The sequence below is a fragment of the Rattus norvegicus genome, chromosome 2 (genome assembly GCF_036323735.1).
Source record: "Rattus norvegicus strain BN/NHsdMcwi chromosome 2, GRCr8, whole genome shotgun sequence".
Taxonomy (NCBI): Eukaryota; Metazoa; Chordata; class Mammalia; order Rodentia; family Muridae; genus Rattus; species Rattus norvegicus.
This window is the reverse complement of record NC_086020.1, coordinates 198691519-198707002: the sequence shown is the minus strand read 5'-3', so window position 1 is coordinate 198707002 and position 15484 is coordinate 198691519. Positions and strand designations below refer to the sequence as shown.

Genomic DNA, 15484 nt, shown 5'->3' with positions numbered 1-15484 from the left:
TGTAAGATTTCTCTCTGTAGAAAGTCTCAGAAAGAGGACATTTCAAGAATTGAGGATCTATACATTTATTAAGTCTAGGTCAAGCCAGCTAATGCTCCTTGAGAACACAGTCTTGTCAGTCAGGCTCCCAAGAGACTCTGAAAAGAGAGGGTGTATTATAGCCAACAAACAGATAAACAGATTCTGTCTGGGTTGTCCCAAGACCATCCCTCTTCATAGTCCAGTGCTGTACACTCACTGCTGGGAGACAGAAGGGAACCACGGAGAAGTAAAAATCAACACCGACCTAACGTGGTATTGACAGAAGGCGGGGAAGGAGAGACGTGTCCATGAGCCAGCTGGCAGCAAGCGCTCTCCTGAGAAGTTAGTGCATTTAATGTAGCCTTCAGGGTTTTCATTGCTATCATTGATGGGTTTAAATAAATGGCTTCGGGGATCAAATTCATGCTCAGTTTTCTTCAGCCTGGAGCTGAAAGTCAGAGGGAATGTTGGGAGCCAGGTCTCTGTCATTCTCTCTGGGGCCTTTCTTTCACCCTACACAAGGGTTTGCATGCAGCATCTCTCCTGTGAGTGACAGGGAATTTGAAGCCACTACCGCATCCTAGGTAACGATCCAAGTGGCCCTCTGCCAGTGATGAGCCGCTTGGGAACCACATACCCAAATGTTAAATTATTGTTGACATTTAACAAAAAAAAAAAAAAAAAGATTTTCTTCTGTCGAACAGGAAGAGACACATAAAACTCAAAAGCATATGAGCAAGCAAAAAAAAAATTAATATGAACAAGCTGTTTTGTTTCTCACCCTGCTGTGATACGGAGGTAGAGAGATTAGCTGACCTGTCTCTACCCACAGTGTGGGCCTGTGGTGGGGGAGACCCTCCTCCCACATAGCCCCCTGGGAAGCTCGCATTCTCTGAGGATTATTGAGTTTCAATCCTATCACTGACCTGCATAGATGCACACAGGATATGACAAAAGTAGACTTTATACCAGTTTTCTCTGCAGAGCTGATAGTGTTAGAATAAAAGAAAACAAAAGGTGGCTGGTGGTGGCAGCTCAGGCCTTTCATCCTGGCACTCAGAAAGCAGAGGCAGGTGGATCTCCGAGTTCAAGGCCAGCCTGACCTACAGAGTTAGTTTCGGTGCAACTAAGGCACTGTGAAACCCTGTCTCAAAAGAAAAAAAGGGGCAGATGGTTGAGGGCTCACATTCATCCCAAACTTAGCATTTGCCAGGAACCAAGACGCCATTCCCTCCTTCCTTACCTTCCTCGGATATCCTGTCTTCTTAAGACAGCTTTAGTGAGGAGCTGCGAAAATGCAGACATTTCTCAATGTTAGCATTGCATGAATCCCTGGGAAACTGTCATCAGAGCACTGGGAACGGATGTGATGTCCCACTTATGCTTTGGGGGTGTCCAAACTTGACTAGCTGGGGAGTCTATACATAGCGAGTAGGATATATAAAGGCCCACTCCTTCCTGACTCATGCAACAACACTTAGCTACAGCCTTCTCTGTGTCGGCAACTAGGCTGTACACTGGGGACAGAGAGCTTTGTTTATGGTTTAATTGGAAGACAGATCTGTAAGCAGATAATTATAAAATAATGTGCTGGGATAATATGACCATATTTAGTGTATATAGGCATGAGATTCTGAAGATTAAAGAAAGATGTTAAAAAAATACCCCCCAACCCAATAATATGCTAGGTGCAGTGATAGAGTCCAACAAGGGAGCAAGAAAGGAGAAATGGGTGTGCAGAGAGGAAGGGCGGGGTGTGCAGCATGACCCACAACCAATAGCCTTCCTGTCCAGCGCTCCTGCATTGGGACAAAGATCATAAGGCTTGAAAGAAAAGTGCCTGGACTCTGCCTCCAGAATGTCATCTCCCCAGCAAACAAAGTGGCTCTCGCCACATACTTCATACTTGTCCTTAAAAACAATGGAACTAGGGATTCTTCCTGTACTGTGGAATCATGAAACCTTGGGTGGTAAACCTGTCCAATTGAACCGTGATGGACAGAAATGAAACCGTGGGTGATAAAACGGGCTCCTCCTGCATCTTAATGGTGTCAGTGACACCAGAGCCCTGACAGTTGTGATGGCTAATTGTCATGTCTTCGTTACCTAGGAGACACATCTCTAGGCATGTCTGTGAGGTTGTTCCTAGAGGGATTTAACTGAGGAGGGAAGACCCACCACAGTCCTGGATGACATCATCTCATAGCGTGGGCGCCTAGGCTGAATAAAAGAGGACAGAAGGAAAACACCAGGTGAGCGATAGCATTCCGCTCTCTGCCTCCTCATGTGTCCAGATGTGAGGAAGCACTCTCCTGTTCCTTCTGCTGCTACCCAGGTCCACCCCTGCCCTATTGCCTACCCTGTCATGACTGACTGAGCCCTCGAGCCATCAGCCAAATAAGCCCACCGCCCAGTTGCTGCTTGTTGGGTAGCGACATAAAGGGAAGGCCTTTCTGTCTCAGCTTGTGTCAGTCACTCTGGAGGGCGGGAGGAGGAGATGATTGGCACCAGAGACAATAATTCTGCCATCTTTACCTTTAACGTCCACCCGACAGTCCACGGATGCCTCCCCCAGAGCGTTGATGGCCTTGCAGGTGTAGATGCCTCCATCGAAGGGGCTAGGCTTGCGGATCTCCAGGGAGCAGATCCCCAGCTGACTGAGGGCCCTGTACTTGGGGTTGCCTTGCAGGTCCATCTTGTTCTTTAGCCAGATGATCTTGGGCTGGAAGACGAAGATGAAGCAGCACAGAGCAGGGGAGGAGCCAATCATCCTTTCTACACTTAGAGGCCCTGCCCACAGGCTTGTAGATGGCCGCTTTCTGCCCGTTCCCTGCCACCATGCTGTGGGGAGATTCCCCTTTCGGTACCTCGAGCAACCACAGAGTCTCTTCCTGCATTGAGTATCGTGCCTAAAGCCTAGTCTATGTCAACAGAGGTCCTGACTTGGAAGAAATTGTTCAGGAGCCATCATGGGCATCAAAGTCTGCTTTTTAAAATTCTAAAGACTATTTTTGTTTTAAGTCAGGGTCTCATTAGGTAGACTTGGCTGTTCTCACTATGTGGACTAGGCGAGCCCCAGACTCACAAAGATCCACCCCTACCTCTGCTCTGTAGTTGTGTGACTAAAGCTGTGCATCTCCACGCCTAGCTGTGGGTGCCACCAAAAACTCTTTTAAAATAACACTTGTGTTTGTGTGGAGGCGTGTACTGGCGCCACAACACGCGTGGAGGTCAGAGGGAAACTTATGGATGTTAATTCTTTCCTCTCGCTGTGTGGGTTCGAGATTGAACTCAGGTAGTCAGGCTTGGGAGCAAGTACCTTTACCCTCTGAGCCACCTTGCCAGCTCAGAGTCCCTGTTATTTTTTTTTTTTTATGTACACATGGAGATTCACTCATATTCAATCCCCACTGTTGGTGAGTAGTGGTTTCTGTCTCCGCTGTTTTAAAAGTGGCTTCTAGAGTTACTTTATCAAAAGTCTCCTTTCGAGGTGTTATCTCCGCACAGTTGGTCCTGTACTTGCAACCCAAGCTACTTGGTGAAAGCTGTTAATGTGGTGGACTGTAAAGACCGGATTGCAATCAGAACAGTGCACATGGGCATGGCCCCTCACGGACAAGGCACGGGGAATGAATAAAGAGAAGCCAGCAGGAATCAGACACTTCTGCTGGAAGTGACATCTTTGTACACAAGGACCCAACACTCAAAGGGAGCGTCATTTCCATCCATCCATCTTGAATTACAGATGCCCTGACAGTTCCTAAGTGACCTGCTGTCGAGGAGGCAGATGGTGGCTCTGGTAGCAGATGTTCAATTAGAATGCCCCATGATACACTCAGGTTAGGACGGGACAGTGACAGGAAGCAGCGCAGGACACCCCCAGCCCAGAAGTTCCCCACTCACCTTGGGAGAGGCACGCACACAGCAGAAGAGCTGAGTGTCATAGCCAGTGACGGTAGTGCAGTCTGCCAGAGGCTGGGTGAACTTGGGGGCTTCCGAGAGGTCCCGCTGGGCAAACCCCTTGGCCTTGTAGACAGTGGCTGTGGGCATCCAGAGGAACCATGGTGCAACACATGAGAACTCAGTCCTGCTTCAGTTCTGTTTCTTCTAAGTCTTGTCAGCACATGGCCTCAACTCCCTTACCTGCTTTCTGGATGTGTGCAAGATCAGCCGTGACAGGGGCCGTGTCACTGAGCCCACACTGGTTCTCGGCAAAGACACGGAAGGCATAGGAGTTGCCAACAATGAGGTCAGAAACGATGCAGCTGGTTCTGTGATAACGCTCCAGGACTGTGAACCAGAGCTGTGGGGTGCCCAGGAGACGCCATGTGAGATATTTGTTTGGCTTTTGGTTGTTTGGTTGCTTTTTTTTTTATCTTGCCCCATGTGGAGCTGCCAGAAGCTCATCCAAAATGCCTCCCTCCCTTCTTCCCAGCTGCGCCTCACCCCAGATTTTTTGTCAGCCTTCTGCACCGTGTATCCCAGGAGAGCTGTATTGCCCGTATCTTGTGGAGGTGTCCATTCCAGAGTAGCATTGGCGCCCCAAACATCCACCAACTTAATACTCTGAGGAGGACCTGGCTTCTCTGGAAGAGCAAAGCCATGGATGGCAGCGGACACTGTGCAACCCACATGTGCTGACCTCACTCAGCGATCACCCTCGGCCCCTTTCTCAGATCCCTCCCATCCCCTGCTGCTGTGTCTGAGACTCTTGGGATAACTCCCGTTCATCCCAGAGATGCTAGAGACTATCTCTTCCATCCCCCAACCTTACCAATCACCAGGATGTTGATGGTGGCAGTGGCCTGCAGCCCACCAAGCTGCACACAGAGTTGGTAGCATCCTGAGTCAGTGCGTTGGGCCTCTCTGATGAAAAGAATGGAGTCGTGCTCCCCGTTCCGCACGCTGACACGACTGTTGTCCAGGGCAGAGCCATTGTGAGTCCAGATGGTTTGAGGTTTGGGCTTACCCTGAGCAGTGGGGAGAAGGTTGAATGTCCCCAAGATGTTCATAGACCCACACACATACCCTCCTCCTCTTGCTTCAGTCAGTCTACCCCAAAACCACAGGGTATCTTGACATGGAGCTGCATTCCTCAAGCTAGAGGCCTTTGGTAGACTCCTCTAGGAAGCTCCCTCCTTTGAGTGTAGTCTCAAGAGACAAGGGGATGGCTTTTAAGACTTTCACCCTCTGAGAGTTTTGGTTTCCCTTTCCTCAGGGAAGTTGGGTAGCTGCCCAAACTCCTAAGAACCCTCTTTAACTGAGGATCTCCAGCCCTCTGCAGACTGGAGGGCCTGGCTTGGCATTACCTCCTCTCATGGGGCACACCTGTCCTAGCCAAACCCAACCTTGGGAGTATCAGATGGTGCTGATCTGGTCTCAGAGTGGTACTGTGGGTCCTCATTCAAGGCCAGAAAGACTGCCTTACTCCTACGTTTATTTGCAAGTCAAAACTTTGACCTGGTGCCAACATGGGGCGGTGCGATCACCTGGAATGGGATTAGTAGATTCACTGTCTCCCCAACCTTCCGGATGTAAGTCTGCCTCAGGGCCCGAGGTAGCCAGATCTTGGGGTGCTCTGGGTGATAGAAAGAGAGAGGATAGGAAATGAATACACAGAGGAAGTGAGTACCGTGTGCAGTAGTATTCTGTGGGTAGTGGCTCCAGTGACCACCGGATTAAGCCTTTACCATGTGAAATGTTCCTAGTCCTTTCCATTATGCTGGGGATCCAACGCAGCAGTCTCAATCACTCTAATGACCTACCATTAAACCACACACCCATGCCCTGCCCATTGTGCTGAGATTCAGGGAGCAGTTGGCTGAAGGAGACCCTGGAAAAGTTGAGGTCTCCAGAAAGAACATGGGATCTGGGTATGGTGGTGACCGCCTATAATCTCGACACCAGAAGTGAGGCAGGATGTGCTTTACGGTGAGGCTTTGTCCAATGCAACAACCTTCACCTCCCCAAACCTGGGGCTCCCAGCCTGATACTTCTTTTAATTTGTAACTCTCCACTACTGGCTTCTCACCATTTGAGTTCTGTTCCCTTCCGTGAGCAGACCGGTCTTCATAGCTTGTCTTTCCAGTGACTTATTTGCTGAGTCCTTAACATTGCTGTCTGAGTGAATCTGACCTCCTGATCAGTTAGTTACAGACCTCACGAGAAGGCTTTCTGCCCTGCAGGAGTCAACATCCCGTCCTCCCACAGAAGTACTGCAAAGTCATCCCAGAGTTAGCCAGGGTCTGGGTCCCTTCTTCTGCATGGCTACCCCATCCCTACAGAGTGGCATTCTTGTCATCAATAATAGATCACTTCATCCAAGCAAAATCTGGGGAGTACTGGGGCGTTCGTTACTTATCCTTGACCTCCAGGCACACAAGCACTGGGGAACTGGGCATCTTGTTGCTCTCAGGATACAGACAAAAGATGCTCAGGGGACCGCAGGGTTTGGAGGTTGGTGTCCTGCTCTTAGGAGGATGCTGTGGACTACCTGTGGAAGAGCAGACATCCCTCCCCGCTCACTTGGGGACCATTTTCCACCTATCTTTCCAGGGCTGCAGTTCCCTCCTTCCTCAAAGGCAGGCCCCTGCCACTTCTATCTCAAGTAGAATGTGACAGCACCTAGGTTCCCACCAACAACCCCAGTCTTCCTGCCAAAATTTATTCCTTGCAGTTGAAGAAACTCCACCCCTGGCACATTCCTGTGGCAAAAGCATGAGCGCCTGACGCCAGGGCATTCCAAGTTTACTGATAACACACATTCCCTGAGAGTACAGTCCTGTGTGTTCACCACACGAGTATGTTTGCTTATAGATCGAACAGCTTAAATACATACATTGTATAAAGCAACCCTTTAAATGATAGCAGTTGAGAGAAGATAGACAGAGGCCCTACTGCGTTCCCCTTATGCTCCACTTTGCAGACTACCCGCCCGTTACGATCTCAAACTACTGTTTTTAGAAGTGAGTGAACAATGCTTGCTGACCACCTCCTTTATCGAGCTTTGTTAATTTTGCTCTTATTAGTTGGGTTGGTATTAGCATTTTGTCTAGGCTCTGCCGCACAGTTACCTGGCAACAACCAAGTGTGCCCGACTTACTATAAAAGGGGTTGCTTGCCCACTCCTCTCTCTCTTGCTTTCTTGCTCCTGCTCTGTCCCCTTGCCCCTGCATCCCACCCCTCTCAACCTCCTCCACCACCCCTCTCACCCCTGCCCATGCTCATGACTGGCCTTTACTTCTCTGCTCTCTCTCGTGTCTTTCTCTGTCTCTACTAACCTCTCAACTCCCTTCCCCATGCCCTGAATAAACTCTATGCTATGCTATACTGTCGTGTGGCTGGTCCCTCAGGTGAAAGGGATACCTCAGCAGGTGCCTGCAGAGGCACCCCCTTCCCCCACATGACTACACTTCCACCAAACATATTCCTTCTCTCCTTATTTTTATTAAACACAACAGTTGGTCTCTACCTTTGGAAACATGAGTGTTCTCAGTAAGAACAGGGCATGCAAGGCATCCAAGCTGCCCAGTGACCCTGCTCCGTTTGCTCTCTGCGGACTTTGGTGGCCGGGGGTGGGGCAGCAACAATGGAGTGTTGTATGATGCACTCCTTTTCTGCGGCCATCTTGGCAAGCAACCAAGGGGTTGAACACAGGAGGGTGTGTGGGATTTTTTTTTTTTAAGGAGGGAAGTGATTGGAAATGAAGGTCAAAAAACCTCATCTTGTTGGCCTTGGTTGTCCGTTGTTGGGCAAGGAAATAACCTTTCCCACTTGCCAAAGAATGGGCTCCTCTGTCCCTGTGGTATCTACAGAGTATCAGAGTAAAAGGGATCTTAGTGAGCACCCAGCAAGGCGAGCCAACTGGAGACGGGAAGGCTCTGGGAGACACCGATTTGCTGATCTCCAGGCGAGGTGTGGAGTTGTGCCTGGCACACAGGACTCCTGCCTCCCTCGCTGGGATCGGATGTCCAAAGGGCCCATTTTTTGAAGCATGGCTCATCCACCGGGTCTCCCACCCCACCGGTATCTTCCTAGACCTAGGTGCCAGAGTCAGGGCCTGGTATGACCTCCAGTCACCGGGAGGAAGAGGAGGAAGAAAGGAGGCAGAAGGCTAGGCTCGAGGACCAAGAAAAAAACGGAGAGGACAGGAGCCAGGTGCCATGCTAGGAGATACGTTAACCAACCCTCGGGTAGGCCTCAGCATCTGGACTTCCACTGACTGATGTGAGCTGATGTCTGTTTCCAACCGGCAGTTCTTATTTCTTACAAATATATCTTAGAAAAAGTTAGCTTTCTTTCAGCTCAGGTGTGCAGAGCTGGGAGGATTTGGGAAGCAGCCTTTGAGTTTACTGGGGAGTCTGCTGGGGCAGCTGGGAGGGAGGCCACAGTGGAGGGGCTGAGGTTGGGAGGGTCTCCCTCCCCGAAGGGCTCCCTGATGCTCTTTCTGTATAAGAAGCCCCTGACAAGATGATCATACTGAAGTCACAAGGGTGTCCCTGATTTTCAGAAGGTGACTGGATGAAGAGATACCCCAGGGGAGAGCCCCCCCAGGGGAGAGCCCCCCCAGGGGAGAGCCCCCCCAGGGGAGAGCCCCCCCAGGGGAGAGCCACAGGTGGCCTTGAGATTAACCACATGCTGTCAGTAAAGAGGGGCTGGCAGCTAGAGGTGCCTTGTCAGCACTGAGTTCTGTCACCTCCCAAATTCAACCTGGTCAGCAGTCTGACCCTTTGCTCAGAATGTTAACTGAGGGCTCCTTGGAGGCCTCTCTCTTCGCACCTCCTGCCTAGTGAGGTGTAAATTGGACTGACCTTGGGGAGGCTTCCCCATCACACCCAAGGGCTTTTCCTCCTCAGATGTCAGGGAGCAGAGGGACTCAGAATACAGAGCTCAGCCTTAGTGCTCTTAGTCCAGTGTTCTTAGCCCTGGGCCTGGCAGGGGCTGGGGGGTGGAGCATTTTGGAATGTCCTTTGAGAAACACTGACTTCTCAGCTGGCTTGTTCTCAGTACTTTCTTTCAAAAATGGAGAGCTTATTTCGAGTTCCAAGATCGTGGTTATCCTACTGTCTGCTCAGTTTTAATGAGCTGAAGTTCATGTCCAGTTCTTTCTATTTTCATAGGAGATAATTGGTCATATCCTCTTGTAATTTTCTTTTACATGGTCAGAAATTTTTCCTTCAGTAATCTTGAGGTTGTATGTGTTACACTCTTTCCACACCTCCATAACTGAGAGTCACTGATCACCAACTCAGGTGGTTCACAGTACAGGTAACTCTGAGCGTTGGCCCAGTTCCCGCTGCTGTGGACTAGGTATTAACTCTGTCCAGTGAAAGGAGAATACGAGGGGTGGGGATTGCTTCAGTGCCAGGGTTTGTAAGAAGTTAACTTTTCTGTGCACCCCCCTCAATAGGCAGATCATAGGGCCCCTCAAGTACGAAGGCCCCCATAGGAAAAAGGGCAGTGTCCCCGAATTGCTTCATGGAGAAGATCTACTTAACAAGGACACTTATTTCCAGTTCTGTACTAGCAGCAAGAAACTCAATAGAGGGAGCTGGCTTCTCAGGCTGGTACCCAGCTGACACAGACACTTCTGCTGTGCCTCTCTTTCTGAGTCAATTCTGTCATGCCACTGAGACATGTTACCCCACCACACTGAGACATGTTTCACTCTCCCCCACCAGCTTGGAGTCCATGGTCATGTGACACCCACTTTCTTTCTTTCTTTTTTTTTTTTTTTTTTTTTTTTTGGTTCTTTTTTTCGGAGCTGGGGACCGAACCCAGGGCCTTGCACTTCCTAGGCAAGCGCTCTACCACTGAGCTAAATCCCCAACCCCGACACCCACTTTCTTACATCATCACCAGATCCTTCATCTTCTCTCTCTCACTTCATTACACCCTCTTGGCAGTGCCTAACCTTGTCAAAAAACCTTCCACCCACACAGTGTCTGCGTGACTTGACATGACAATGTATATGTGTATGACACTCTTGATAAATAGACAATGTATGGATGAGACATGACACCTTAGAAAGGGGCGTCGGCATCATAGTCCTCCCTCCTGTGAACCCCCTCAGCCTCTGGAACTCCAGATGTGAAGTATGAATAGCAAAGTGTCAATCATCTATTAAAATGGGATTGGTTATCTAAGCAATTAAAAGTTATGCTGATTTGATCATCACATTGCTCCTAGATGGACCTCAATATGTATATTTGAGACAGAGCTTTGTATGTCGACCAGGCTGGTTTTGAACTCACAAAGACAGACCTGATTAAAGGCATGTGCCACGGTACCTAGCATGCCATCTTCCTGGCACTGCCTCCCAAGTTCCGTTATTAAAGGCACTGTCACTGCTACCACCATTCCCGATGTTCCTCAGCTCACTTTGTCTGCCGTCCCTCTTTCTCATCAGCAGGTGATCTTGGTGTCTAAGAAGCACCACTGTCTCTTCTTAACGCAGCACCACAAAAAATCCCCCAAACCTGTACTTGGCCATGACAGTTCTTATTTAAAACCCTGCTCTGTCTGCCCTTCCAGCCCAGACTCAGTCCGGCCCTCAGTGCTTGCTTTGGGCTGGTAACTCTGCTCCTCTGCCCAGCACTGTCTCCTCCCACACTATGGCCACAATGGCCCAGCCCTTTATGAAGAGCTTTCCTGTCCCGGGACCTTTGCACTTGGCCTGTCTGCAGAGAAAATAGTCCGCTTAAATGTCTATTGTATGCTGCTCAGATTGCACCCGATTTGTGAGGCCTCCTTCCCTCTGTTACACTTGGCACCATCTCACCCACACTGATTATTTGTCTCTCTCCTCCTATTAGAATATACCTGGAGGGCATCATTTAAAGTAATTTTGTTTCTTTTTGTAACGGCACCTAGGATACTGTCTGGTGTACAACAGGTAAGGAAGTAAATATTGGTAGGGGAAGGAAGGAAAACCTGAAGGCTGGCTGGTTCTTCCTGGGCATGAGATCACTCCTATGCCTAGAAGACCCTCGGAGGGATTCTGTGGAAATTAGCAGTTGACCTTCCCTTCTCTGGCTGGGGGCCCATCTTCTCCTACTTAGGGGTTCAGTCCTTTCCCTAACCTCCCCTTTGGCTCCTCTGAGCTTTGACTCCCAGACACAGCACCTCTGTGGGGCATTGGGGACAAATGGCGTGAATGCCAGCTGCTGTGTCATCGAGACGATTTGGCCATGTGCTTAGACTGAAAGCCCATTATTGGTCAGGCACAGCTTGTTCTGACTGTGCCAGTGAATGTCCACCCGCTTGCCCTTTCCTGCTGTCATGTGCTCCCTGCAGCACCCTTCAACCTGCGCCCTCTATGAGGAACAGGCAGTGTTAGGAGGCACACAACCTTTGGAACCCTTAGAGAACTTAGGAGTCAGCAGGTCCCATACTGAACAACCTGAACAGGCCCTGTGAACCTCAGATCGATCTATCTATCTATCTATCTATCTATCTATCTATCTATCTATCTATCTATCTATCTATCTATCTATCTATCCATCTATCCATCTATACATCCATCTATCTATCTATCTGGTTTCCCTGGGAGTCCACGGCCATCAGAGAGATAGGACATTGCTCACATTCAGCTCTCAATTTACAGAGGAGAAAATGAGGGCTCAGAGAAATGTCCTGATTTTTCTCTGGTGGCAGGAAAGAGCTGAGATTCGAACTTGCACCATCAGTCTTTCAAGAAGCTAGTAGATGCACACAGGTTTTGCAGCATGCCAAAGGATATTCTTACTGCCACTCATCTCTCTGTGGAGCCACTAGCTTGGGCCCTGAGGCCTGCAGTGCACAAAGTTGCTATACAGGAGGCTGGGGCTTCTGGCTGGGACCTGGAGCCTGAAATTGCCAAAGGGGGCTGCCCTCAGTGCCCCACCCTCCAAACAAAGGAGAAAATAAAGGCTCAGAGAGCTGTCCTAACTCTTCTCTGGTGGTGTGGTTGAATGGATGCTACTCCCTTTGGAGCTGGGGAGTTAGTGGTTCTGGGTCTTCACTTCCTCGTGGCCTTTCAGGGGAAGGAACTGGGTTTCTGTCTCTCCTGTCTGATTTTAGTATGCTCACAGCAGCTCTGCTATCTCGTGTTAATGGCATAAATTCCACCAGCTTCTGACATTCAGGCAGCTCCCATTAGGATCCTCTTGAGGGTAAGGACTGGATAGTTGTGCTTTGGGGCCTTAGTTGGAGACAGAACTTGGTTGTCATCTTCCTTGCAAACGTTCCTATGTTGGTGTAGCCTCTTGGTTTAGCCTCTTCCAATGCCGGTTGGCCATCCTTCTGACTGACCGACTTGGGAGGTGTTTGAAGCCATTTTACAGAGATGAAACTAAAATGGAGTAGTTAAATTGATTTGTTCAAGGTCACTGTGGTGTTAGAGGTCACTCCGGGGAAGGAGCCTTGGGATGTTGCCTGCCAGTCTAGAATGTCTTTTCATGTGTAGTTTTCAAATCTTCTGCAAATTTAAGGGGTTATAATGTTGGGACTTTGTTGGACTAAACGTTTAGCAACAGGGATGCTAAAGACCATCACAGAGAAGGAAGGAGCCATTTCCCATTCCTCCCCTGGGTCTGCAGACAGACCCAGGTACTGTGGAGACACACACAGTGTCATTTGGCTCCCAGGAGTTGCCCAGGTGAGCCGTGGTAACAGTTGGCACTGAGGCAGGTAGCAGGACGAGGAGCTGGGGCAGACGTCGTGGACCCTCATCTGGAAACTGGAAATGGAGGCTCTTTTTCCTTAGTCAGAGCTCTGACTTTGAGAGTCCTTGGCCGGTGATTCAGTGTGGGATGTGGGGTAGGCCCTGATTCTATGGCATGAGGGTGGGAATCATGCTGTCTAAGATACGCAACCTCCTCATAGCCAACAGTTTTGGACCAATCTTACTCCACTACGGATGGCCACTCTCTTCTCCATTCCCTTCCCAACTGGCTATTCAGTCTACTGGGTTCTCTGGGACCTGTGACTGTTTTTGATGGTAAAAGTATAAACAGACCACCGCTGGTCAGTGTAAAGTGCCACAAACATCATTCACCAACTTCTCAGCTAAAGAATAAAATTACATTTGAGTAGCAAGTCACAATTGAGAGGGAAGGTAAGTGCTCCCATGAATGTTCCTGCATTATCTTAACTAGAAGTTCCATAACGTTATTAAAGCTTTTATATACAGGGGTTGGGGGACCCCTAAGGTATATTGAGGGCAGCAGGAAGTACCCCCCACACACACTCATCATCCCCACGCTTACAGACTGCCACAGTCACCTTCAATAGAGGGCAGGAGCTGCAGAGAGGGGCTGCCTGCCTCCTGTTGACGTGTAGTCTGGGGTCCTTCAGCATCCGCTGGATCAGCAGCTTCTTCTACCTGCCGCTGGGAGCATGAAGCTATCTCCAGTGTGGTGGCTGTCTCCATGCCGGGGTCCAGCTAAAAGTTTTCTTTGCTGCTGGTGAGGGAGGGGCTGTGCACCTGCTGTCCAGGCTGGTGTCCCTGGGGTCGCAGCCACAGGCTTATGTAAGTGGGCTGGCTTTTCCCCACCCACCTACTCCCACTGAAGGGAGAAGTAGGGACCAGGAGAAGAGGAGGATCAGAGGAGCCCAGAATAGCCACAGGAGGAGGGCTGAGGTGGCCCTGTTATCTTAGGAGTGAGATGACACCCCTACAGCATTAGGAGGGAGGGGAGAGCATGAGAACAGAGTATATGAGAGGGACTTCTGGCTTTGCGGGGAGACCTGAGCGGTACCTCTGCTCCTGACTTCCAGTGCATTCAACAGGGTGTAAGGTCCCAAGACTACTGAACTCTCAGGCACACCTTGAGCTGTTCCTACACTCCTGAATAGCTGGTCTCCATACCTTGGTCTTCATGCTGCTCTCCCTTTGCTGTCCCAGCCCCAAGGACAGGGGAGGGGAGGGGAGGAGCGGAGACAGTCAGTCCTCTGCTGCCAGACTAGTTGGCTACACTGGAGCCCTGTCATCAGCTAGCTATGTGACTAGTGACACCCCATAATCTCTCTGTCCCTCTATGGATGTGTGTACTGGGGCTTTTCTCCCCTCCACCGTGTGTGTGTGTGTGTGTGTGTGTGTGTGTGTGTGTGTACACTAGGGCTCCCTCAATATGTATACTAGAACTTGTCTCTTTTCTCTCTCCCTCTCTCTCTCCCTCCCTTCCTCTCCCCCCCCCCCCCGTGTATTGGGGTTTGAACCCGGGACCTTGTGCTTGCTAGACAAGCCCTCTACTCCAGAGCCACTGAGCTACACTAACACCCCCAGTCTCTCATAAGTTGGGTTTCCTTTGTGAGATGGAGATAATAATAACCATAGGGCTGTTGCGAAGATTAAAAGAGGTAATCTCTGTGAAGTGCTTAGCAGAGTGTAGCTGACTAAGTGCTGGATAAATGGAAGCTATTTTTAGGTCAGACCAGCATTTCCCCCTTTGAAAGCTGTCAATGGCTCCCTTCCGATGAGAGAAAGCACAAATGCAGTGAAAGGCAGCCTCACAGGGAAGGAAGCTCCCCAGAGACAGGGACGTGTGACATTTGGCTGTACCATTCAGCCACCACCTGATGGCTCTGAACCTCAGGTCTGTGTAACTAGGGGTGTTGATGCTGGGACTGTGCCTCGGATCCAGTGGCCAGTCCACAGCCAGTGCTAGCTAAAGCCGAGTCCCCAGCTGATGGCTCATGCAGACATTCCACTGCACACTGTACCCTCCACCCAAATTATATGGTTGATCACAGCCACCCCTCCTAACTTGGGGGCCAGCGATCCTGTATGTATTTAAAATTTTTCACTTTTAAAAAACTGTATCTGTGCACCATGTATTCCTGGTGCCAATGAAGGCCAGAAGAGGGGGTCAGACCTGGGACTAAGTGAGCTCCCACAAGGATGCTTGGAATCAAACCTAGTGCTCTAGCACACACGTGAAGGTCCGAGGACAACTTTCGGGAGTTAGTTCTCCCCTTCCACCTTGTGGGTCCCAGGGATTGGACTCAGATAGCCAGGGTTGGTGGCAGTCACCTTTACCCAATGAGCCGTCTTATCAGCCCCATATATATTTTCCTGTATTTATTGTACATCCTGACTGCTGTCCACCCTCCCACAGTCCCTCTTCCCATCCCTTTCCCCCCTCTCTGAGAGGGTGGAGCCCCTACCCCCCAGGTATCCCCTTACCCTGGCACACCAAGTCTCAGTACAGCTAGGTGCATCCTCTCCCACCGAGCCCAGCTAAGGCAGCCCAGCTAGATAGGCCTTAGGGACAGCCCCTGCTCCAGCTGTTCGGCACCTCCATGGAGACAGAGCTGCACATCTGCTGCTTATGTGCAGAGGTCTAGGTCCTGTGGTCAGTGTATACTCTTTGGTTAGTGGTTCAGTCTGAGAACCCCAAGTGTCCCCCCTATTGTTTTTTGAAAGGTGTCCTACTTTGACCTGGGGCCTAGTGATCAGGCTGGGCTGGCCAGTGAGTTCCAG

The 15484-nt window shown here is 50.1% G+C and overlaps 1 protein-coding gene and 1 long non-coding RNA gene across 3 annotated transcripts; one reads left to right on the top strand and one right to left on the bottom strand.

Moving 5' to 3' along the window:
- Positions 1-49: 49 nt before the first annotated feature.
- Mybphl (myosin binding protein H-like) lies at positions 50-14146 on the bottom strand. Of its 2 annotated transcripts, none has more exons than XM_006233150.5 (9): positions 13285-14146; positions 5511-5599; positions 4796-4991; positions 4468-4607; positions 4165-4324; positions 3925-4061; positions 2557-2743; positions 1265-1308; positions 50-1165 (listed from the first exon to the last, which is right to left on the bottom strand). In XM_006233150.5, the coding sequence occupies exons 1-8, from the start codon at positions 13430-13432 to the stop codon at positions 1298-1300; spliced, it is 1068 nt and encodes a 355-aa protein (XP_006233212.1). In that variant the 5' UTR covers positions 13433-14146; the 3' UTR covers positions 50-1165; positions 1265-1297. The 2 variants fall into 2 exon arrangements, with proteins under 2 accessions (XP_006233212.1, NP_001014064.1); NM_001014042.1 differs by having other exon boundaries at positions 50-137; positions 13285-13551.
- On the top strand, positions 1158-3202 carry LOC134485672 (uncharacterized). The gene is made up of 2 exons (XR_010063918.1): positions 1158-2273; positions 2711-3202. It is a non-coding gene; the product is annotated as an uncharacterized LOC134485672 (long non-coding RNA).
- Positions 14147-15484: the final 1338 nt, after the last annotated feature.

Coding starts and splice junctions, on each gene's coding strand:
- Mybphl (XM_006233150.5), bottom strand. CDS start 13,432: ATGGAGACAGCCACCACACTGGAGATAGCTTCATGCTCCCAGCGGCAG. Junction 4,992..5,510: donor ATCTACTAATCCCATTCCAG/GTGATCGCACCG, acceptor CCCACTGCTCAG/GGTAAGCCCAAACCTCAAAC. Junction 4,325..4,467: donor AGGCTGACAAAAAATCTGGG/GTGAGGCGCAGC, acceptor GGCACCCCACAG/CTCTGGTTCACAGTCCTGGA.